Source organism: Oncorhynchus mykiss, unplaced genomic scaffold, assembly GCF_013265735.2.
Source record: "Oncorhynchus mykiss isolate Arlee unplaced genomic scaffold, USDA_OmykA_1.1 un_scaffold_271, whole genome shotgun sequence".
Classification (NCBI taxonomy): Eukaryota; Metazoa; Chordata; class Actinopteri; order Salmoniformes; family Salmonidae; genus Oncorhynchus; species Oncorhynchus mykiss.
Window position 1 is genome coordinate 198484 of NW_023493725.1, and position 25224 is coordinate 223707.

The 25224-nt window shown below is 50.2% G+C and overlaps 1 protein-coding gene across 4 annotated transcripts in view; it reads right to left on the reverse strand.

Moving 5' to 3' along the window:
- Positions 1 to 7831: 7831 nt before the first annotated feature.
- Positions 7832 to 25224, reverse strand: part of LOC110517092 (TNF receptor-associated factor 7) — a 52379-nt gene continuing 34986 nt past the window's right edge. For 2 of the 4 annotated variants that reach the window (XM_036973582.1, XM_036973583.1), the window contains 5 exons: positions 23247 to 23369; positions 20651 to 20770; positions 17772 to 17903; positions 12150 to 12269; positions 7832 to 8994 (listed from right to left, as the gene is read on the reverse strand). In XM_036973582.1, coding sequence (XP_036829477.1) covers positions 8980 to 8994; positions 12150 to 12269; positions 17772 to 17903; positions 20651 to 20770; positions 23247 to 23369 — 510 coding nt within the window. In that variant the 3' untranslated portion in view covers positions 7832 to 8979. Of the gene's footprint in view, positions 8995 to 12149; positions 12270 to 17771; positions 17904 to 17990; positions 18087 to 18145; positions 18260 to 20650; positions 20771 to 23246; positions 23370 to 25224 lie in introns of those variants that run through there. The other 2 variants (XM_036973585.1, XM_036973584.1) reach the window with 2 other exon arrangements.

A 25224-nucleotide genomic window follows, 5' to 3' on the forward strand; every position in this document is an offset into this window, starting at 1 on the left:
CAAAACAGAGGGAGGAACTGAATATTAAATTAGAACAGCCATGGTCAGAACAGAGGGAGGAACTGAATATTAAATTAGAACAGCCATGGTCAGAACAGAGGGGGAGGAACTGAATATTAAATTTGAACAGCCATGGTCAAAACAGAGGGGGGAACTGAATATTAAATTAGAACAGCCATGGTCAAAACAGAGGGAGGAACTGAATATTAAATTAGAACAGCCATGGTCAAGAGGGAGGAACTGAATATTAAATTAGAACAGCCATGGTCAAAACAGAGGGGGAGGAACTGAATATTAAATTAGAACAGCCATGGTCAAGAGGGAGGAACTGAATATTAAATTAGAACAGCCATGGTCAGAACAGAGGGAGGAACTGAATATTAAATTAGAACAGCCATGGTCAAAACAGAGGGAGGAACTGAATATTAAATTAGAACAGCCATGGTCAAGAGGGAGGAACTGAATATTAAATTAGAACAGCCATGGTCAAGAGGGAGGAACTGAATATTAAATTAGAACAGCCATGGTCAAGAGGGAGGAACTGAATATTAAATTAGAACAGCCATGGTCAAGAGGGAGGAACTGAATATTAAATTAGAACAGCCATGGTCAAAACAGAGGGAGGAACTGAATATTAAATTAGAACAGCCATGGTCAGAACAGAGGGAGGAACTGAATATTAAATTAGAACAGCCATGGTCAGAACAGAGGGAGGAACTGAATATTAAATTAGAACAGCCATGGTCAGAACAGAGGGGGAGGGACCATAGTACTGTTTTTGTTTGTTTTGGTTTTTAAAAAGAAAAAGTTGTTTTTACGTTCGCTTGTGAGCATCGACAGAGACCAGAGTGGTTTCTGGGCCCCGCTGCAAGAGTGTGTGTGTGTGTGTGTGTGTTGTAGCTACTCTGCTGTGTGTTGACAGTATGAAACGTGGGAACGTGGTGTGCTTGCAGTGATGCATCTATGGATTTATTCCTCTCAGAATAAATAAATGTTCTATACAAACTCTGTTCCACTGGACTCTTTTACTACGGTCTGTCTGTCTGTCTGCCTACGTGTGTCTGCCTGTCTGCCTGCCTGCCTGCCTGCCTGCCTGCCTGCCTGTCTGTCTGCCTGTCTGTCTGTGTGTGTGTGTGTGTCTGCCTACGTGTGTGTCTGTCTGCCTGTCTGTCTGCATACAGTTGAAGTCAGAAGTTTACATTAAAACTAGTTTACATACACTTAGGTTGGAGTCATTAAAACTTGTTTTTCAACCACTCCACAAATGTCTTGTTAACAAACTATAGTTTTGGCAAGTCGGTTAGGTAATCTACTTTGTGCATGACACAAGTCATTTTTCCAACAATTGTTTACAGACAGATTATTTCACTTATAATTTACTGTATCACAATTCCAGTGGGTCAGAAGTTTACATACACTAAGTTGACTGTGCCTTTAAACAGCTTGGAAAATCCCAGAAAATGTCATGACTTTAGAATCTTCCGATAGGCTAATTGACATCATTTGAGTCAATTGGAGGTGTACCTGTGGATGTATTTCAAAGCCTACCTTCAAACTCAGTGCCTCTTTGCTTGACATCATGGGAAAATCTAAAGAAATCAGCCAAGACCTCAGAAAAAAGAATTGTAGACCTACACAAGGTCCTTGGGAGCAATTTCCAAATGCCTGAAGGTACCGAAGAACACCATCCCAACCGTGAAGCACGGGGGTGCTTTGCTGCAGGAGGGACTGGCGCACTTCACAGAATAGATGGCATCATGAGGGGGGACAATTATGTGGATATATTGAAGCAACATCTCAAGACATCAGTCAGGAAGTTAAAGTTTGGTCGCAAATGGGTCTTCCAAATGGACAATGACCCCCAAGCATACTTCCAAAGTTGTGGCAAAATGGCTTAAGGACAACAACGTCAAGGTATTGGAGTGGCCATCACAAAGCACTGACCTCAATCCAATAGAAAATGTGTGGGCATAACTGAACAAGTGTGTGCGAGCAAGGAGGCCTACAAACCTGACTCAGTTACACCAGCTCTGTCAGGAGGAATGGGCCAAAATTCACCCAACTTACTGTGGAAAGCCTGTGGAAGGCTACTCAAAACATTTGACCCAAGTTAAACAATTTAAAGGCAATGCTACCAAATACTAATTGAGTGTATGTTAACTTCTGACCCACTGGGAAAGTGATGAAAGAAATAAAAGCTGAAATAAATCACTCTACTATTATTCTGACATTTCACATTCTTAAAATAAAGTGTTGATCCTAACTGACCTAAGACAGGGAATTTGTACTAGGATTAAATGTCAGGAATTGTGGAAAAACTGAGTTTAAATGTAAACTTCTGACTTCAACTGTACGTGCGTCTGCCTGCGTCTGTTTGCCTGCCTGTGTCCAACACCAACATTCACCTACGCAACCAGCCTTCAGACCAGAGAACACCACCAGCCTTCAGACCAGCCTTCAGACCAGAGAACACCACCAGCCTTCAGACCAGCCTTCAGACCAGAGAACACCACCAGCCTTCAGACCAGCCTTCAGACCAGAGAACACCACCAGCCTTCAGACCAGAGAACACCACCAGCCTTCAGACCAGAGAACACGACCAGCCTTCAGACCAGAGAACACGACCAGCCTTCAGACCAGAGAACACCACCAGCCTTCAGACCAGAGAACACAACCAGCCTTCAGACCAGAGAACACCACCAGCCTTCAGACCAGAGAACACAACCAGCCTTCAGACCAGAGAACACAACCAGCCTTCAGACCAGAGAACACCACCAGCCTTCAGACCAGAGAACACGGCCAGCCTTCAGACCAGAGAACACCACCAGCCTTCAGACCAGAGAACACGACCAGCCTTCAGACCAGAGAACACCACCAGCCATCAGACCAGCCTTCAGACCAGAGAACACGACCAGCCTTCAGACCAGAGAACGCCTTCAGACCAGAGAACACCACCAGCCTTCAGACCAGAGAACACGACCAGCCTTCAGACCAGAGAACACAACCAGCCTTCAGACCAGAGAACACAACCAGCCTTCAGACCAGAGAACACAACCAGCCTTCAGACCAGAGAACACAACCAGCCTTCAGACCAGAGAACACAACCAGCCTTCAGACCAGAGAACACAACCAGCCTTCAGACAGGAGAACACCACCAGCCTTCAGACCAGAGAACACCACCAGCCTTCAGACCAGCCTTCAGACCAGAGAACACCACCAGCCTTCAGACCAGAGAACACCACCAGCCTTCAGACCAGAGAACACCACCAGCCTTCAGACCAGAGAACACCACCAGCCTTCAGACCAGAGAACACCACCAGCCTTCAGACCAGAGAACACCACCAGCCTTCAGACCAGAGAACACCACCAGCCTTCAGACCAGAGAACACCACCAGCCTTCAGACCAGAGAACACAACCAGCCTTCAGACCAGAGAACACAACCAGCCTTCAGACCAGAGAACACCACCAGCCTTCAGACCAGAGAACACCACCAGCCTTCAGACCAGAGAACACCACCAGCCTTCAGACCAGAGAACACAACCAGCCTTCAGACCAGAGAACACCACCAGCCTTCAGACCAGAGAACACCACCAGCCTTCAGACCAGAGAACACCACCAGCCTTCAGACCAGAGAACACCACCAGCCTTCAGACCAGAGAACACCACCAGCCTTCAGACCAGAGAACACAACCAGCCTTCAGACCAGAGAACACCACCAGCCTTCAGACCAGAGAACACAACCAGCCTTCAGACCAGAGAACACAACCAGCCTTCAGACCAGAGAACACAACCAGCCTTCAGACCAGAGAACACAACCAGCCTTCAGACCAGCCTTCAGACCAGAGAACACCACCAGCCATCAGACCAGCCTTCAGACCAGAGAACACGACCAGCCTTCAGACCAGAGAACACGACCAGCCTTCAGACCAGAGAACACCACCAGCCTTCAGACCAGAGAACACGACCAGCCTTCAGACCAGAGAACACAACCAGCCTTCAGACCAGAGAACACAACCAGCCTTCAGACCAGAGAACACCACCAGCCTTCAGACCAGAGAACACAACCAGCCTTCAGACCAGAGAACACAACCAGCCTTCAGACCAGAGAACACAACCAGCCTTCAGACCAGAGAACACAACCAGCCTTCAGACCAGAGAACACAACCAGCCTTCAGACCAGAGAACACAACCAGCCTTCAGACCAGAGAACACAACCAGCCTTCAGACCAGAGAACACAACCAGCCTTCAGACCAGAGAACACCACCAGCCTTCAGACCAGAGAACACCACCAGCCTTCAGACCAGAGAACACCACCAGCCTTCAGACAGGAGAACACAACCAGCCTTCAGACCAGAGAACACAACCAGCCTTCAGACCAGAGAACACCACCAGCCTTCAGACCAGAGAACACAACCAGCCTTCAGACCAGAGAACACAACCAGCCTTCAGACCAGAGAACACAACCAGCCTTCAGACAGGAGAACACCACCAGCCTTCAGACCAGAGAACACCACCAGCCTTCAGACCAGCCTTCAGACCAGAGAACACCACCAGCCTTCAGACCAGAGAACACCACCAGCCTTCAGACCAGAGAACACCACCAGCCTTCAGACCAGAGAACACCACCAGCCTTCAGACCAGAGAACACCACCAGCCTTCAGACCAGAGAACACCACCAGCCTTCAGACCAGAGAACACCACCAGCCTTCAGACCAGAGAACACAACCAGCCTTCAGACCAGAGAACACAACCAGCCTTCAGACCAGAGAACACCACCAGCCTTCAGACCAGAGAACACCACCAGCCTTCAGACCAGAGAACACCACCAGCCTTCAGACCAGAGAACACAACCAGCCTTCAGACCAGAGAACACCACCAGCCTTCAGACCAGAGAACACCACCAGCCTTCAGACCAGAGAACACCACCAGCCTTCAGACCAGAGAACACCACCAGCCTTCAGACCAGAGAACACCACCAGCCTTCAGACCAGAGAACACAACCAGCCTTCAGACCAGAGAACACCACCAGCCTTCAGACCAGAGAACACAACCAGCCTTCAGACCAGAGAACACAACCAGCCTTCAGACCAGAGAACACAACCAGCCTTCAGACCAGAGAACACAACCAGCCTTCAGACCAGCCTTCAGACCAGAGAACACCACCAGCCATCAGACCAGCCTTCAGACCAGAGAACACGACCAGCCTTCAGACCAGAGAACACGACCAGCCTTCAGACCAGAGAACACCACCAGCCTTCAGACCAGAGAACACGACCAGCCTTCAGACCAGAGAACACAACCAGCCTTCAGACCAGAGAACACAACCAGCCTTCAGACCAGAGAACACCACCAGCCTTCAGACCAGAGAACACAACCAGCCTTCAGACCAGAGAACACAACCAGCCTTCAGACCAGAGAACACAACCAGCCTTCAGACCAGAGAACACAACCAGCCTTCAGACCAGAGAACACAACCAGCCTTCAGACCAGAGAACACAACCAGCCTTCAGACCAGAGAACACAACCAGCCTTCAGACCAGAGAACACAACCAGCCTTCAGACCAGAGAACACCACCAGCCTTCAGACCAGAGAACACCACCAGCCTTCAGACCAGAGAACACCACCAGCCTTCAGACAGGAGAACACAACCAGCCTTCAGACCAGAGAACACAACCAGCCTTCAGACCAGAGAACACCACCAGCCTTCAGACCAGAGAACACCACCAGCCTTCAGACCAGAGAACACCACCAGCCTTCAGACCAGAGAACACCACCAGCCTTCAGACCAGAGAACACCACCAGCCTTCAGACCAGAGAACACCACCAGCCTTCAGACCAGAGAACACCACCAGCCTTCAGACCAGAGAACACAACCAGCCTTCAGACCAGAGAACACCACCAGCCTTCAGACCAGAGAACACAACCAGCCTTCAGACCAGAGAACACCACCAGCCTTCAGACCAGAGAACACCACCAGCCTTCAGACCAGAGAACACCACCAGCCTTCAGACCAGAGAACACCACCAGCCTTCAGACCAGAGAACACAACCAGCCTTCAGACCAGAGAACACCACCAGCCTTCAGACCAGAGAACACCACCAGCCTTCAGACCAGAGAACACCACCAGCCTTCAGACCAGAGAACACCACCAGCCTTCAGACCAGAGAACACCACCAGCCTTCAGACCAGAGAACACAACTGCCTTCAGCTCTCTGCTATCTCCCAGAATACACCCTGGTCATCACTGTACTGAATGAAGCATCCTGTGGTTTTAGTGTGTGAATTCTTACTGAAAATGTAACCACTATTATCCCCAGCGTCTGTCAGATACATGTGGCTGTTACCCCCGAGGCCCAGAGGGGGGCAGCAGAGAGCTGTGGAGATATTCACGATGGTCATCTATTAAAGCACACAGTGGTTCTTAACCTGGAGTCCTCGAACAACGGGGGAGGCCACCGGCCCGGTCGATCCACGGCGGGGGAGGGTACCCCCCCGGCCGATCAAGGGGGACCAGTCACAGACTTCAGAGTGTACACTATTTTAACATTAGGGATCAGTCACACACTTCAAAGTGTACAGTATTTTAATGATCAGATAAATCAGGCGTACATCAAGTATACAACAGAACATCAAACAGATCTAGGATCAGAGAGAAGACATGATCAGTTTCTACATTACCCCCAGACTGATCACATAAAGTATATAACAGAACATCTAACAGATCTAGGATCAGAGAGAAGACATGATCAGTTTCTACATTACCCCCAGACTGATCACAAAGTATATAACAGAACATCTAACAGATCTAGGATCAGAGAGAAGACATGATCAGTTTCTACATTACCCCTCCATACTGATCACATTGACATGATCAGTTTCTACATTACCCCCAGACTGATCACATATATTACTACATTACCCCCCCAGACTGATCACGTCAATTAGTAACACATTGACATGATCAGTTTCTACATTACCCCCCAGACTGATCACATCCATTAGTAACACATTGACATGATCAGTTTCTACATTACCCCCCCCAGACTGATCACATCCATTAGTAACACATTGACATGATCAGTTTCTACATTACCCCCCCCCATACTGATCACATTGACATGATCAGTTTCTACATTACCCCCAGACTGATCACATCAATTATTAACACATTGACATGATCGGTTTCTACATTACCCCCCCCAGACTGATTTCATCAAATAGTAACACATTTACGTGATTAGTTTCTACATTTACCCCCCCCCCCCCCCCCCCCGACTGATCAGTTCTCTTCATGTTTCACAGTTAGTAAAGAGAGAGAACCAGAGGAGGGAGGAGACAGAGAGAGAACCAGAGGAGGGAGGAGACAGAGAGAAAACCAGAGGAGGGAGGAGACCAAGAGAGAAAACCAGGGGAGGGAGGAGACAGAGAGAGAACCAGGGGAGGGAGGAGACAGAGAGAGAACCAGGGGAGGGAGGAGACAGAGAGAGAACCAGGGGAGGGAGGAGACAGAGAGAGAACCAGGGGAGGGAGGAGACAGAGAGAAAACCAGGGGAGGGAGGAGACAGAGAGAAAACCAGAGGAGGGAGGAGACAGAGAGAAAACCAGAGGAGGGAGGAGACAGAGAGAACCAGAGGAGGGAGGAGACAGAGAGAGAACAGGGATAATGGAGGCATCTCTCGCATTCACACAGTCTTCTTAATGACGGACATATTTCAGTATGGTACAGATCATTTCAAACCGTTGACACATTCGCTGGGTAGTGGTCCTGAACACAGCCTACATGGCATCATCATCATCAACACCACCACCATCATCATCATCATGGCACTAAACACAGAGCTGCAGAGTAGTGGTGAACACAGCCTAGTTGTTGCTAGCAGAGCCCATCACTGTCCATTCTAAAACACTGACGTAAAACAAGAGTTTCTATTTGACAACTTCAGGCAGGCCCCTCCCCGTTCCATATGCTTCCAGTCCCCCCGGGTCAGTACCGGTCCAGTCCCCCCGGGTCAGTACCGGTCCAGTCCCCCCGGGTCAGTAACGGTCCAGTCCCCCCGGGTCAGTAACGGTCCAGTCCCCCCGGGTCAGTAACGGTCCAGTCCCCCCGGGTCAGTACCGGTCCAGTCCCCCCGGGTCAGTACCGGTCCAGTCCCCCCGGGTCAGTACCGGTCCAGTCCCCCCGGGTCAGTAACGGTCCAGTCAGTACCGGTCCAGTCCCCCGGGTCAGTACCGGTCCAGTCCCCCCGGGTCAGTAACGGTCCAGTCCCCCCGGGTCAGTACCGGTCCAGTCCCCCCGGGTCAGTACCGGTCCAGTCCCCCCGGGTCAGTACCGGTCCAGTCCCCCCGGGTCAGTACCGGTCCAGTCCCCCAGGTCAGTAACGGTCCAGTCAGTACCGGTCCAGTCCCCCGGGTCAGTACCGGTCCAGTCCCCCCGGGTCAGTAACGGTCCAGTCCCCCCGGGTCAGTACCGGTCCAGTCCCCCCGGGTCAGTACCGGTCCAGTCCCCCCGGGTCAGTACCGGTCCAGTCCCCCAGGTCAGTAACGGTCCAGTCAGTACCGGTCCAGTCCCCCGGGTCAGTACCGGTCCAGTCCCCCGGGTCAGACTGAACTGAAGCCAAGGCATTAACTTGGGGAGCTAACAAGTCTTCAGTACACAGTTCTGGCATTGTCCCAATCAGGGGAGGGCTGGTGTCGTCAGTGGGCAGAGCTAAGGTATGGCAGCTCCACCCATAATGCACTGGGCTAAGGACACAAAGGTCGTGATCACTTCTGACCCCGCCCACATCAGGGGTTAAAGTTCATATAGTAGAGATATTAAAAACAGTCATGATCCTGAAGGATGATGAACCAATCAGTGTGTGTGTGTGTGTGTGTGTGTCAGAGTTCATATGGTCCGTTTGACACAGGGTGGTCCACTGAGGTGGGAACATACAGCTGCTCTCCTCGACAGCAACCTCTCAAACCAATCAGCATCCTCTAACATGTCCACACCTAGAGACAGAGAGAGAGAAAGACAGAAAGAGGCAGAGACAGAGACAGAGAGAGAGAGAGAGAGACAAAGAGAGAGAGACAGAGAGAGACAGAGAGAGAGAGACCGAGAGAGAGAGAGAGACAGACAGACAGAGAGAGAGAGACAGAGACAGATACAGAGAGACAGAGAGAGACAGAGAGAGACAGAGAGAGACAGAGAGAGACAGAGAGAGACAGAGAGACAGAGAGACAGAGAGACAGAGACAGAGAGACAGAGAGACAGAGAGACAGAGAGACAGAGAGAGAGACAGAGAGAGAGACAGAGAGAGAGACAGAGAGAGACAGAGAGAGACAGAGAGAGAGACAGAGAGAGAGACAGAGAGAGAGACAGAGAGAGAGACAGAGAGAGAGACAGAGAGAGAGACAGAGAGAGACAGAGAGACACAGAGACAGAGAGAGACAGAGAGAGAGAGAGACACAGAGACACAGAGACAGAGAGAGACAGAGAGAGAGAGAGACAGAGAGAGAGACAGAGAGAGAGACAGAGAGAGAGACAGAGAGAGAGACAGAGAGAGAGAGAGAGACAGAGAGAGAGACAGAGAGAGAGACAGAGAGAGAGACAGAGAGAGAGACAGAGAGACACAGAGACACAGAGAGAGAGAGACAGAGAGACACAGAGAGAGAGAGAGAGAGAGACAGAGAGAGAGACAGAGAGAGAGACAGAGAGAGAGACAGAGAGAGAGACAGAGAGAGAGACAGAGAGAGAGACAGAGAGAGAGACAGAGAGAGAGACAGAGAGAGAGACAGAGAGAGAGACAGAGAGACACAGAGAGAGAGAGACAGAGAGAGAGACAGAGAGAGAGACAGAGAGAGAGACAGAGAGAGAGACAGAGAGAGAGACAGAGAGACACAGAGACACAGAGAGAGAGAGACAGAGAGACACAGAGAGAGAGAGAGAGAGAGACAGAGAGAGAGACAGAGAGAGAGACAGAGAGAGAGACAGAGAGAGAGACAGAGAGAGAGACAGAGAGAGAGACAGAGAGAGAGACAGAGAGAGAGACAGAGAGAGAGACAGAGAGAGAGACAGAGAGAGAGACAGAGAGACACAGAGAGAGAGAGACAGAGAGAGAGACAGAGAGAGAGACAGAGAGACATTGACATTGTTGGCACTTTGTTCATTGTTGTTTAACTAGCAAACGTTAGCTGGCTGGCTCATTAGCAAACGTTAGCTGGCTGGCTCATTAGCAAACGTTAGCTGGCTGGCTCATTAGCAAACGTTAGCTGGCTGGCTCATTAGCAAACGTTAGCTGGCTGGCTCATTAGCAAACGTTAGCTGACGTTTGTGATCTTAAAACACTGTTTACCTAGCTAGCTAGCTAGCATGTCTTAAGCTAAAGTATGGCTGGTGTAAGTAAACGTTGGCCAAAAAGCAAAATGAAATTGTTGCCAGCAGGGCTGGTTTGGCTGTTTTCATGTTATTCCGAGGTAAACAAATCATTGGCCAGAGCGTCAGGTGTGCGCTCCGAGAGAGAAATGAGATGGGCGGGGCTAAAAGCTGAAGAGGGTGTGAACGATGCTGAATGGGCGGGGCTAAAAGCTGAAGAGGGTGTGAACGATGCTGAACGGGCGGAGCTAAAGCTGAAGAGGGTGTGAACGATGCTGAATGGGCGTGGCTAAAAGCTGAAGAGGGTGTGAACGATGCTGAACGGGCGTGGCTAAAAGCTGAAGAGGGTGTGAACGATGCTGAATGGGCGTGGCTAAAAACTGAAGCGGGTGTGAACGATGCTGAATGGGCGTGGCTAAAAGCTGAAGAGGGTGTGAACGATGCTGAACGGGCGTGGCTAAAAGCTGAAGAGGGTGTGAACGATGCTGAATGGGCGTGGCTAAAAGCTGAAGAGAGTGTGAACGATGCTGAATGGGCGTGGCTAAAAGCTGAAGAGGGTGTGAACGATGCTGAATGGGCGTGGCTAAATGCTTAAAGAGGGTGTGAACGATGCTGAATGGGCGTGGCTAACGGCTTAAAGAGGGTGTGAACGTTGCTGAATGGGCGTGGCTAAAAGCTGAAGAGGGTGTGAACGATGCTGAATGGGCGTGGCTAAATGCTTAAAGAGGGTGTGAACGATGCTGAATGGGCGTGGCTAAATGCTTAAAGAGGGTGTGAACGATGCTGAATGGGCGCGGCTAAAGGCTTAAAGAGGGTGTGAACGGTGCTGAATGGGCGTGGCTAAAAGCTGAAGAGGGTGTGAACGATGCTGAATGGGCGTGGCTAAAAGCTGAAGAGGGTGTGAACGATGCTGAATGGGCGTGGCTAAAAGCTGAAGAGGGTGTGAACGATGCTGAATGGGCGTGGCTAAAAGCTGAAGAGGGTGTGAACGATGCTGAATGGGCGTGGCTAAAAGCTGAAGAGGGTGTGAACGATGCTGAATGGGCGTGGCTAAAAGCTGAAGAGGGTGTGAACGATGCTGAATGGGCGTAGACAAAGAGGAGCTCTTCACTAGATACCAAAACATTCGAAGGAACATTTTCTCAAAAAGTGAGTTTACAAGTTTATCACCAACTTTCAAAGCAGAATTACTGTTCCATTGTTCCTAAAAACAAATGCTATGTATTATATACCATTTTGTAGCTCTGAGTCTCTACTTTGATCCAGTGTATAAAAAACACTAATAATAATTTTGCGACCGAATCCAGGTGGTTAGTCACATATGGAGACTGTTCAGTGACAAAAATAAAGAGTTAAAATATATAGATTTATTTTTTATTTTTTCTATTCCTGATCTTTCTTCTCTCGCTCAGACAGAGGACAAACTTCCTTTCCATTTATTCTGGGACTAGCCGTTGTTCCATGTAGTGAAATCTTATTTAAAATGCTTTCGTACAGGCTAATAGCAGTAATGCTAATTTCAATGTTTCATCACATCATTTAAAAACTGTTTTGATACCTTAAAAATTCGAAATCAAACGAACCACTGAATGACCTTCTTAAAACCATTCCATATGTTATCTTTAGTAGAGGGTTGGTTAACTGATAGACTGTAGAGGGTTGGTTAACTGATAGACTGTAGAGGGTTGGTTAACTGATAGACTGTAGAGGGTTGGTTAACTGATAGACTGTAGAGGGTTGGTTAACTGATAGACTGTAGAGGGTTGGTTAACTGATAGACTGTAGAGGGTACCTTGACGGTGCTGTCCACAGCTCCAGAGAACAGGCGCCCCCTGCTGACGGCCAGGGCGGTTACACTCCCCTGGTGTCTGAGGAGGGTCTGGGTACAGATCATGTTGTCCATGCTCCACACCTGTTGACAAACACAGGCTGGGTTACTTTAAAAAACACACACAGTTGATTATTACAGGTAACTGCCAAAATAAAGGAAACGCCAACATAGTGTCTTAATAAGGGGTTGGGCCACCAGGTAACTGCCAAAATTAAGAAAACACCAACATAGTGTCTTAATAAGGCGTTGGGCCACTAGGTAACTGCCAGAATAAAGGAAACACCAACATAGTGTCTTAATAAGGGGTTGGGCCATCAGGTAACTGCCAGAATAAAGGAAACACCAACATAGTGTCTAATAAGGCGCTGGGCCACTAGGTAACTGCCAGAATAAAGGAAACACCAACATAGTGTCTTAATAAGGGGTTGGGCCACCAGGTAACTGCCAGAATAAAGGAAACACCAAATAGTGTCTTAATAAGGGGTTGGGCCACCAGGTAACTGCCAAAATAAAGGAAACGCCAACATAGTGTCTTAAGGGGTTGGGCCACCAACCACCAGGTAACTGCCAGAATAAAGGAAACACCGAAATAGGCCAGATAGATGGTGGACAGACAGGTCAGATAGATGGTGGACAGACAGGTCAGATAGATGGTGGTCAGACAGGTGGTCAGACAGGTCAGATAGGTCAGATAGGAAGTGGAAACACAGGTCAGATAGATGGGACAGACAGGTCAGATAGATGGTCAGACAGGTCAGATAGATGGTCAGACAGGAAGTGGACAGACAGGTCAGACAGGTGGTCAGACAGGTGGTCAGACAGACGGTCAGAGAGACGGTCAGACAGACGGTCAGACAGACGGTCAGACAGACGGTCAGATAGGTGGTGGTCAGGCAGGTCAGATATATGGTGGACAGACAGGTCAGATAGATGGTGGACAGACAGGTCAGACAGATGGTGGTCAGACAGGTCAGATAGGTCAGATAGGAAGTGGAAACACAGGTCAGATAGATGGGACAGACAGGTCAGATAGATGGTCAGACAGGTCAGAGAGGTCAGATAGATGGTCAGACAGGTCAGATAGATGGTCAGACAGGAAGTGGACAGACAGGTCAGACAGGTGGTCAGACAGGTGGTCAGACAGACGGTCAGACAGACGGTCAGACAGACGGTCAGATAGGTGGTCAGACAGGTGGTCAGACAGGTGGTGGTCAGGCAGGTCAGATATATGGTGGACAGACAGGTCAGACAGATGGTGGTCAGACAGGTCAGATAGATGGTGGTCAGACAGGTGGTCAGACAGGTCAGATAGGTCAGATAGGAAGTGGAAACACAGGTCAGATAGATGGGACAGACAGGTCAGATAGATGGTCAGACAGGTCAGAGAGGTCAGATAGATGGTCAGACAGGTCAGATAGATGGTCAGACAGGAAGTGGACAGACAGGTCAGACAGGTGGTCAGACAGACGGTCAGACAGACGGTCAGACAGACGGTCAGACAGGTGGTCAGACAGGTCAGATATATGGTGGTCAGGCAGGTCAGATATATGGTCAGACAGACAGGTCAGATAGATGGTGGACAGACAGGTCAGATAGATGGTGGACAGACAGGTCAGATAGATGGTGGACAGACAGATCAGATAGATGGTGGACAGACAGGTCAGATAGATGGTGGACAGACAGATCAGATAGATGGTCAGACAGAAAGGTCAGATGGATGGTCGGTCAGACAGGTGGTCAGACAGGTGGTCAGACAGGTGGTCAGACAGGTGGTCAGACAGGTCAGAAAGATGGTGGTCAGACAGGTGGTCAGACAGGTCAGATAGGAAGTGGAAACACAGGTCAGATAGATGGGACAGACAGGTCAGATAGATGGTCAGACAGGTCAGACAGGTCAGATAGGAAGTGGAAACACAGGTCAGATAGATGGGACAGACAGGTCAGACAGGTGGTCAGACAGGTGGTCAGACAGACGGTCAGACAGACGGTCAGACAGGTGGTCAGACAGGTGGTCAGACAGGTGGTCAGACAGGTGGTCAGACAGGTGGTGGTCAGGCAGACAGGTCAGATAGATGGTGGACAGACAGGTCAGATAGATGGTGGACAGACAGGTCAGATAGATGGTGGACAGACAGGTCAGATAGATGGTGGACAGACAGATGGTCAGACAGACAGGTCAGATAGATGGTCAGACAGACAGGTCAGATAAATGGTCAGACAGAAAGGTCAGATGGATGGTCGGTCAGACAGGTCAGACAGGTGGTCAGACAGGTGGTCAGACAGGTGGTCAGACAGGTCAGAAAGATGGTGGTCAGACAGGTGGTCAGACAGGTGGTCAGACAGGTGGTCAGATAGGTCAGATAGGAAGTGGAAACACAGGTCAGATAGATGGGACAGACAGGTCAGATAGATGGTCAGACAGGTCAGATAGATGGTCAGACAGGTCAGATAGATGGTCAGACAGGAAGTGGACAGACAGGTCAGACAGGTTATCAGACAGGTGGTCAGACAGACGGTCAGACAGACGGTCAGACAGACGGTCAGACAGACGGTCAGACAGATGGTCAGGCAGGTCAAATATATGGTTGTCAGGCAGGTCAGATATATGGTCAGACCAACAGGTCAGATATATGGTCAGACAGACAGGTCAGATGGTGGACAGACAGGTCAGATAGATGGTGGACAGACAGGTCAGATAGATGGTGGACAGACAGGTCAGATAGATGGTGGACAGACAGATGGTCAGACAGGCCAGATAGATGGTCAGACAGACAGGTCAGATAGATGGTCAGACAGACAGGTCAGATAGATGGTCAGACAGAAAGGTCAGATAGATGGTCAGACAGACAGGTCAGATAGATGGTCAGACAGACAGGTCAGATAGATGGTCAGACAGACAGGTCAGATAGATGGTCAGACAGACAGGTCAGATAGATGGTCAGACAGACAGGTCAGATGGATGGTCGGTCAGACAGGTCAGAGATGGTCAGACAGGTGGTCAGACAGGTGGTCAGACAGGTCAGAAAGATGGTCAGACAGGTCAGATAGATGGTGGTCAGACAGGTGGTGGTCAGACAGGTCAGATAGATCAGATAGATGGTCAGACAGGTCAGATAGATGGTCAGACAGGTGGTAGTCAGACTGGTCAGATAGATCAGATAGATGGTCAGACAGGTCAGATAGATGGTCAGACAGGTGGTAGTCAGACAGGTCAGATAGATCAGATAGATGGTCAGACAGGTCAGATAGATGGTCAGACAGGTGGTAGTCAGACAGGTCAGATAGATCAGATAGATGGTCAGACAGGTCAGATACAGTGCCTTGCGAAAGTATTTGGCCCCCTTGAACTTTGCGACCTTTTGCCACATTTCAGGCTTCAAACATAAAGATATAAAACTGTATTTTTTTGTGAAGAATCAACAACAAGTGGGACACAATCATGAAGTGGAACGACATTTATTGGATATTTCAAACTTTTTTAACAAATCAAAAACTGAAAAATTGGGCGTGCAAAATTATTCAGCCCCCTTAAGTTAATACTTTGTAGCGCCACCTTTTGCTGCGATTACAGCTGTAAGTCACTTGGGGTATGTCTCTATCAGTTTTGCACATTTTTTTCCCATTCCTCCTTGCAAAACAGCTCGAGCTCAGTGAGGTTGGATGGAGAGCATTTGTGAACAGCAGTTTTCAGTTCTTTCCACAGATTCTCGATTGGATTCAGGTCTGGACTTTGACTTGGCCATTCTAACACCTGGATATGTTTATTTTTGAACCATTCCATTGTAGATTTTGCTTTATGTTTTGGATCATTGTCTTGTTGGAAGACAAATCTCCATCCCAGTCTCAGGTCTTTTGCAGACTCCATCAGGTTTTCTTCCAGAATGGTCCTGTATTTGGCTCCATCCATCTTCCCATCAATTTTAACCATCTTCCCTGTCCCTGCTGAAGAAAAGCAGGCCCAAAGCATGATGCTGCCACCACCATGTTTGACAGTGGGGATGGTGTGTTCAGGGTGATGAGCTGCGTTGCTTTTACGCCAAACATAACGTCTTGCATTGTTGCCAAAAAGTTAAATTTTGGTTTCATCTGACCAGAGCACCTTCTTCCACATGTTTGGTGTGTCTCCCAGGTGGCTTGTGGCAAACTTTAAACAACACTTTTTATGGATATCTTTAAGAAATGGCTTTCTTCTTGCCACTCTTCCATAAAGGCCAGATTCGTGCAATATACGACTAATTGTTGTCCTATGGACAGAGTCTCCCACCTCAGCTGTAGATCTCTGCAGATCATCCAGAGTGATCATGGGCCTCTTGGCTGCATCTCTGATCAGTCTTCTCCTTGTATGAGCTGAAAGTTTAGAGGGACGGCCAGGTCTTGGTAGATTTGCAGTGGTCTGATACTCCTTCCATTTCAATATTATCACTTGCACAGTGCTCCTTGGGATGTTTAAAGCTTGGGAAATCTTTTTGTATCCAAATCCGGCTTTAAACTTCTTCACAACAGTATCTCGGACCTGCCTGGTGTGTTCCTTGTTCTTCATGATGCTCTCTGCGCTTTTAACGGACCTCTGAGACTATCACAGTGCAGGTGCATTTATACGGAGACTTGATTACACTCAGGTGGATTGTATTTATCATCATTAGTCATTTAGGTCAACATTGGATCATTCAGAGATCCTCACTGAACTTCTGGAGAGAGTTTGCTGCACTGAAAGTAAAGGGGCTTAATAATTTTGCACGCCCAATTTTTCAGTTTTTGAATTGTTAAAAAAGTTTGAAATATCCAATAAATGTCGTTCCACTTCATGATTGTGTCCCACTTGTTGTTGATTCTTCACAAAAAATACAGTTTTATATCTTTATGTTTGAAGCCTGAAATGTGGCAAAAGGTCGCAAAGTTCAAGGGGGCCGAATACTTTCGCAAGGCACTGTATATGGTGGTCAGACAGGTGGTGGTCAGACAGGTCAGATAGATGGTCGGTCAGACAGGTCAGATAGGTGGTCGGTCAGACAGGTCAGATAGGTGGTCAGATAGATGGTCAGACAGACAGGTCAGAGAGATGGTGGTCAGACCGGTCAGATAGATGGTGGTCAGGCGGTAAGAGAGACAGGCGGTAAGAGAGACGGACGGTCAGAGAGACAGGACGGTCAGAGAGACAGGACGGTCAGAGAGACAGGACGGTCAGAGAGACAGGACGGTCAGAGAGACAGGACGGTCAGAGAGACAGACGGTCAGAGAGACAGACGCTAAGAGAGACAGACACTAAGAGAGACAGACGCTAAGAGAGACAGACGCTAAGAGAGACAGACGCTAAGAGAGACAGACGCTAAGAGAGACAGACGCAAAGAGAGACAGACGCAAAGAGAGACAGACGCTAAGAGAGACAGACGCTAAGAGAGACAGACGCTAAGAGAGACAGACGCTAAGAGAGACAGACGCTAAGAGAGACAGACGCTAAGAGAGACAGACGCTAAGAGAGACAGACGCTAAGAGAGACAGACGCTAAGAGAGACAGACGCTAAGAGAGACAGACGGTAAGAGAGACAGACGGTAAGAGAGACAGACCGTAACAGACAGACTTACCCTGAGTGAGCGGTCATAGGAGGCGCTGAACACCTTGGTCTGGTCTGGTGTAGAGATGACTGCTAGAGCGTACACTGTCCCCACATGACCCGTTAGGGTCCGGACCTGCTCCTTGGACTCAATATCCCAGACCTAGAGAACACATCAGGGATCCACATTAAAAACACTGTCCCCCACATGACCCGTTAGGGTCCAGACCTGAGACTCTATATCCCAGACCTAGAGAACACATCATCAGGGATCCACATTAAAAACACTGTCCCACACATGACCCGTTAGGGTCCGGACCTGCTCCTTGGACTCTATATCCCAGACCTAGAGAATACATCAGGGATCCACATTAAAAACACTGTCCCCCACATGACCCGTTAGGGTCCGGACCTGAGACTCTATATCCCAGACCTAGAGAACACATCAGGGATCCACATTAAAAACACTGTCCCCACATGACCCGTTAGGGTCCGGACCTGAGACTCTATATCCCAGACCTAGAGAACACATCAGGGATCCACATTAAAAACACTGTCCCCTACTGTCCAGGACAGGAAGTTGGCCAAGTACATTATTATTATTTTTTTTAAACCACATAAATATCACAATATCAAAAACAATTACTGCGATCAGAATTGGATCAGAGAGGCCAACAGCCTCATGTCCAACCCGATGCTGATCTGGGTAATGGCTACAGCCTCATGTCCAACCCGATGCTGATCTGGGTAATGGCTACAGCCTCATGTCCAACCCGATGTTGATCTGGGTATTGGCTACAGCCTCATGTCCAACCCGATGCTGATCTGGGTATTGGCTACAGCCTCATGTCCAACCCGATGCTGATCTGGGTAATGGCTACAGCCTCATGTCCAACCCGATGTTGATCTGGGTATTGGCTACAGCCTCATGTCCAACCCGATGCTGATCTGGGTATTGGCTACAGCCTCATGTCCAACCCGATGCTGATCTGGGTATTGGCTACAGCCTCATGTCCAACCCGATGCTGATCTGGGTAATGGCTACAGCCTCATGTCCAACCCGATGTTGATCTGGGTAATGGCTACAGCCTCATGTCCAACCCGATGCTGATCTGGGTAATGGCTACAGCCTCATGTCCAACCCGATGCTGATCTGGGTATTGGCTACAGCCTCATGTCCAACCCGATGCTGATCTGGGTATTGGCTACAGCTTCATGTCCAACCCGATGCTGACAGCCTCATGTCCAACCCGATGCTGATCTGGGTATTGGCTACAGCCTCATGTCCAACCCGATGCTGATCTGGGTATTAGCTACAGCCTCATGTCCAACCCGATGCTGATCTGGGTATTGGCTACAGCCTCATGTCCAACCCGATGCTGATCTGGGTAATGGCTACAGCCTCATGTCCAACCCAATAATGATCTGGGTATTGGCTACAGCCTCATGTCCAACCCGATGCTGATCTGGGCAATGGCTACAGCCTCATGTCCAACCCAATGCTGACAGCCTCATGTCCAACCCGATGCTGACAGCCTCATGTCCAACCCGATGCTGACAGCCTCATGTCCAACCCGATGCTGGTCTGGGTATTGGCTACAGCCTCATGTCCAACCCGATGCTGATCTGGGTATTGGCTACAGCCTCATGTCCAACAAGATGCTGATCTGGGTAATAGCTACAGCCTCATGTCCAACCCGATGCTGATCTGGGTAATGGCTACAGCCTCATGTCCAACCCGATGCTGACAGCCTCATGTCCAACCCGATGCTGATCTGGGTAATGGCTACAGCCTCATGTCCAACCCGATGCTGATCTGGGTAATGGCTACAGCCTCATGTCCAACCCGATGCTGATCTGGATAATGGCTACAGCCTCATGTCCAACCCGATGCTGATCTGGGTAATGGCTACAGCCTCATGTCCAACCCGATGCTGATCTGGGTAATGGCTACAGCCTCATGTCCAACCCGATGCTGATCTGGGTAATGGCTACAGCCTCATGTCCAACCCGATGCTGATCTGGGTAATAGCTACAGCCTCATGTCCAACCCGATGCTGATCTGGGTAATGGCTACAGCCTCATGTCCAACCCGATGCTGATCTGGGTAATAGCTACAGCTTCATGTCCAACCCGATGCTGATCTGGGTATTGGCTACAGCCTCATGTCCAACCCGATGCTGATCTGGGTATTGGCTACAGCCTCATGTCCAACCCGATGCTGACCTGGGTAATAGCTACAGCCTCATGTCCAACCCGATGCTGATCTGGGTAATGGCTACAGCCTCATGTCCAACCCGATGCTGATCTGGGTATTGGCTACAGCCTCATGTCCAACCCGATGCTGATCTGGGTAATGGCTACAGCCTCATGTCCAACCCGATGCTGATCTGGGTATTGGCTACAGCCTCATGTCCAAACCGATGCTAAATCATGTCCCCTTGAGGACGGCCTAAATCATGTCCCCTTGAGTACGGCCTAAATCATGTCCCCTTGAGGACGGTCTAAATCATGTCCCCTTGAGGACGGTCTAAATCATGTCCCCTTGAGGACGGTCTAAATCATGTCCCCTTGAGGACGGTCTAAATCATGTCCCCTTGAGGACGGTCTAAATCATGTCCCCTTGAGGACGGTCTAAATCATGTCCCCTTGAGGACGGTCTAAATCATGTCCCCTTGAGGACAGTCTAAATCATGTCCCCTTGAAGACGGTATAAATCATGTCCCCTTGAAGACGGTATAAATCATGTCCCCTTGAGGACGGTATAAATCATGTCCCCATGAGGACGGTATAAATCATGTCCCCATGAAGACGGTATAAATCATGTCCCCTTGAGGATATATGTATCTCTGTATATGTGTGTGTGTGTGTGTGTGTGTGTGTGTGTGTGTGTGTGTGTGTGTGTCTTACGTGTATAAGGTTCTCGTAGGTGCCACAGACGATGTGATGGTTGGTGACAGCGATGGAATAGACACTGCCCCCACTGGTCTGGAGGACATGAACACAGTCCAGGGAACGGATGTCCCAGATCTGATGACCGGGGAGAGGAGAGGGGGAGAGGGAGGAGAGAGGAGGGGGAGAGGGAGGAGAGAGAGGGGGGGAGGAGGGGGGAGGGGAGGAGAGGGAGGAGAGAGGAGGGTAGGAGAGAGGAGGGTAGGAGAGAGTAGAGAGGAGGGTAGGAGAGAGTAGAGAGGAGGATTGGGGGAGGAGAGAGGAGGGTTGGGGGAGGAGAGAGGAGGGTTGGGGGAGGAGAGAGGAGGGTTGGGGGTGGAGAGAGGAGGGTAGGAGAGAGGAGGAGAGAGGAGGGTAGGAGAGAGGAGGGTAGGGGGATAGGAGAGGGAGGAGAGAGGGGAGGGTAGGAGAGAGGAAGAGTCGAGTAGGGGATGGGAGAGGGAGGAGAGAGGAGGGTAGGGGGAGAAGAGAGGAGGGTAGGAGAGGGAGGAGAGAGGAGGGTAGGAGAGAGGAGGGTAGGGGAAGGAGAGAGGAGGGTAGGAGAGAGGAGAGAGGAGGGTAGGAGAGAGGAGAGAGGAGGGTAGGAGAGGGGAAGGAGAGAGGAGGGTAGGAGAGAAGAGATAGGAGAGGGGAGTAGGGGGAGGAGAGATGAGGGTAGGGTGAGGAGAGAGAGGGGGGAGAGGGGGGAGGGGGAGGAGAGATGAGGGTAGGGTGAGGAGAGAGGAGGGTATGAGAGAGGAGGGTAGGGGAAGGAGAGAGGAGGGTAGGAGAGAGGAGGATAGGAGAGGGGAAGGAGAGAGGAGGGTAGGAGAGAAGATATAGGAGAGGGGAGTAGGGGGAGGAGAGATGAGGGTAGGGTGAGGAGAGAGGAGAGGGGGGAGGGGGAGGAGAGATGAGGGTAGGGTGAGGAGAGAGGAGGGTAGGAGAGGGGGGAGGGGGAGGAGAGAGGAGGGTAGGGGGAGGAGAGAGGATGGTAGGAGAGAGGATGGTTGGGGAGGAGAAAAGAGAGAGGAGGGTAGGAGAGAGGAGGGTAGGGGGAGGAGAGAGGAGGGTAGGGGGAGGAGAGAGGAGGGTAGGGGGAGGAGAGAGGAGGGTAGGGGGAGGAGAGAGGAGGGTAGGGGGAGGAGAGAGGGGAGAGGAGAGGGAGGAGAGAGGAGGGGGAGGAGAGAGGAGGGTAGGGGGAGGAGAGAGGAGGGTAGAGAGAGGAGAGAGGGGGGTAGGGGGAGGAGAGAGGAGAGAGGAGGGTAGAGAGAGGAGAGAGGGGGGTAGGGGGAGGAGAGAGGAGAGAGGAGGTAGGGGGAGGAGAGAGGAGAGAGGAGGCAGGGGGAGGAGAGAGGCGGTAGGGGGAGGAGAGAGGAGAGAGGAGGGTAGGGGGAGGAGAGAGGGGGGTAGGGGGAGGAGAGAGGAGAGAGGAGGTAGGGGGAGGAGAGAGGAGGTAGGGGGAGGAGAGAGGAGGTAGGGGAGGAGAGAGGAGGTAGGGGGAGGAGAGAGGAGGTAGGGGGAGGAGAGAGGAGAGTAGGGGGAGGAGAGAGGAGGTAGGGGGAAGAGAGAGGAGGTAGGGAGAGGAGAGAGGAGGTAGGGGGAGGAGAGAGGAGGTAGGGGGAGGAGAGAGGAGGTAGGGGGAGGAGAGAGGAGGTAGGGGGAGGAGAGAGGAGGTAGGGGGAGGAGAGAGGAGGTAGGGGGAGGAGAGAGGAGGTAGGGGGAGGAGAGAGGACAGTTTTATTAAGTCTAGAATTGTTATTCACTGTACTGAAGCCAGAGAACACAAATAAATAGACAGACAGATTCTCTTATCAGCTGTAGAAAGACAGAAACCACAGCTGCAAGTCATCAACTTCCATCCCCATAGCAATGGTGGAATGTTCACATGCTCCACCAATCAGAGAGCTCCTCCAAAACATGCCATGATGTGGTGGAGAGATGGGGAAAGGAGAGAAAGGGGGGAGGGACAGAGGTGTGAGAGCAAGAGAGGGATGGAGAAGAGAGGGATGGAGAAGAGAGGAAGAGAAGAGAGGAGAAGAGAGAGAAGAGAGGGATGGAGAAGAGAGGAGAAGAGAGGAAGAGAAGAGAGGAAGAGAAGAGAGGAGAAGAGAGGGATGGAGAAGAGAGAGGAGAAGAGAGAGAAGAAGAGGGACAAAGAAAGATGTGAGAGAATGTTGCCAGTATTGTCTGGCCTCCACACTTGTTTTACAGACAGACAGACTTCACAACGTGTCCCTCATGAACACAACACCTCCATCTTCCTCTCCTCTGTCTCCCTCTCTCTTGTTTCCACCCCTCTGTCTCTCTCCCTCCCCTGAGTCTTCATTAGAGTCTCTCCCTCCACCCAGAACAGTGAGGCACCAGAGGAGAACAGTCACAGTCACACCCTACGTCTCTCTCTCTCCCTCTCTCTCTCTCTCTCTCTCCACCCAGAACAGTGAGGCAGCAGAGGAGAACAATCACACCGAGTTCCTGTGTTTCTATATTTAGTAACGTAGCCAAGTACAACCACACATCCCCATGCTTTAACTATGATGACACACACACACACACACACTTCCTGTCCTCCTACCTTGATGGTCTGGTATGATCCACTGTAGAGGTGGTTCTGAGAGGCCACCAGAGCACGAACCCAGTGGTTCAGTCCTGTTAACTCCTTCTTCAGCTTCAACTCTGTCCCCACTATGTCCCACACCTGGAGGGAGACAAGAGGGGAGGAGGAGAGAAGAGGGGAGGAGAAGAGGGAGAGATGAAGGGGAAAAATATAGAGGGGAGAGGGAGGGAGGGAGGGAGGGAGGGAGGGAGGGAGGGGAAGAGGGAGAGATGAAGGGGAAAAAGATAGAGGGGAGAGGGAGGGAGGGGAGAGGGAGGGAGGGAGACAAGAGGGGAGGAGAAGAGGGAGAGATGAAGGGGAAAAAGATAGAGGACAGAGAGGGAGCGAGAAAAAAAAGAGATTAGCTAACAGACAGATCGGTGAGAACCACACATTTAGAGCAGGGCAGTATTATTACACACACAGTTAGAAAGTCATCAGGCGTTAACAACAGATGATGTCATTGAAACACTTCAGGGAAAGACAGAGTTGTGGAAGAGGGGAAATCCCTTTCAATAGTGGGATCATTCCTCCCTCTCACTCTCACTCTCTCTCACTCTCTCTCACTCTCTCTCACTCTCTCTCACTCTCTCTCACTCTCTCTCACTCTCTCTCACTCTCTCTCACTCACTCTCACTCACTCACTCACTCACTCACTCTCTCTCTCTCTCTCACTCTCTCTCTCACTCTCTCTCTCACTCTCTCTCTCTCACTCTCTCACTCACTCACTCTCTCACTCACTCACTCTCTCTCTCTCTCACTCTCTCTCTCTCTCACTCTCTCTCTCTCTCTCTCTGTGATTCTGTCTGTCCTCTCGTCTCAGTAGAAAAGGCAAATCAGAAGACCCGAGGTGCTGTACAGAAAGAGGAGGTCTGGGGTTAAAGGTTAAAGCTGTATTCCACAGTAAGGACCTGGACGACATGAGTCCCTGTAATGTCTAACAAACCTAACACACTGTATTCCACAGTAAGGACCTCGTACCCAACGGTCAACACAGTGATGGTAGTGGTGTGATGGTAGTGGTGTGATGGTAGTGGTGTGATGGTAGTGGTGTGATGGTAGTGGTGTGATGGTAGTGGTGTGATGGTAGTGGAGTGATGATAGTGGTGTGATGGTAGTGGTGTGATGGTAGTGGTGTGATGGTGGTGTGATGGTAGTGGTGTGATGGTAGTGGTGTGATGGTGGAGTGATGGTGGTGGTGTGATGATGGTGGAGTGATGATGGTGGAGTGATGATGGTGGTGTGATGATGGTGGTGGTGTGATGGTAGTGGTGGTGTGATGGTAGTGGTGTGATGGTAGTGGTGGTGTGATGGTAGTGGTGTGATGGTAGTGGTGGTGTGATGGTAGTGGTGGTGTGATGGTAGTGGTGGTGTGATGGTAGTGGAGTGATGGTAGTGGAGTGATGGTGTGATGGTGTGATGGTAGTGGAGTGATGGTAGGGGTGTGATGGTAGTGGTGTGATGGTGGTGGAGTGGTGGAGTGATGGTAGTGGTGATGGTGGTGGTGTGATGGTAGTGGTGTGATGGTAGTGGAGTGATGGTAGTGGAGTGATGGTAGTGGAGTGATGGTAGTGGTGTGATGGTGGTGGTGTGATGGTGGTGGTGTGATGGTAGTGGTGTGATGGTAGTGGTGTGATGGTGGTGGTGTGATGGTGGTGGTGTGATGGTGGTGGAGTGATGATAGTGGTGTGATGATAGTGGTGTGATGATAGTGGTGTAATGATAGTGGTGTGATGGTAGTGATGTGATGGTAGTGGTGTGATGATGGTGGTGTGATGGTAGTGGTGTGATGGTAGTGGTGGTGTGATGGTGTGGTGGTGTGATGGTAGTGGTGTGATGGTAGTGGTGGTGTGATGGTAGTGGTGGTGTGATGGTAGTGGAGTGATGGTAGTGGAGTGATGGTAGTGGAGTGATGGTGTGATGGTAGTGGAGTGATGGTGGAGTGATGGCAGGGGTG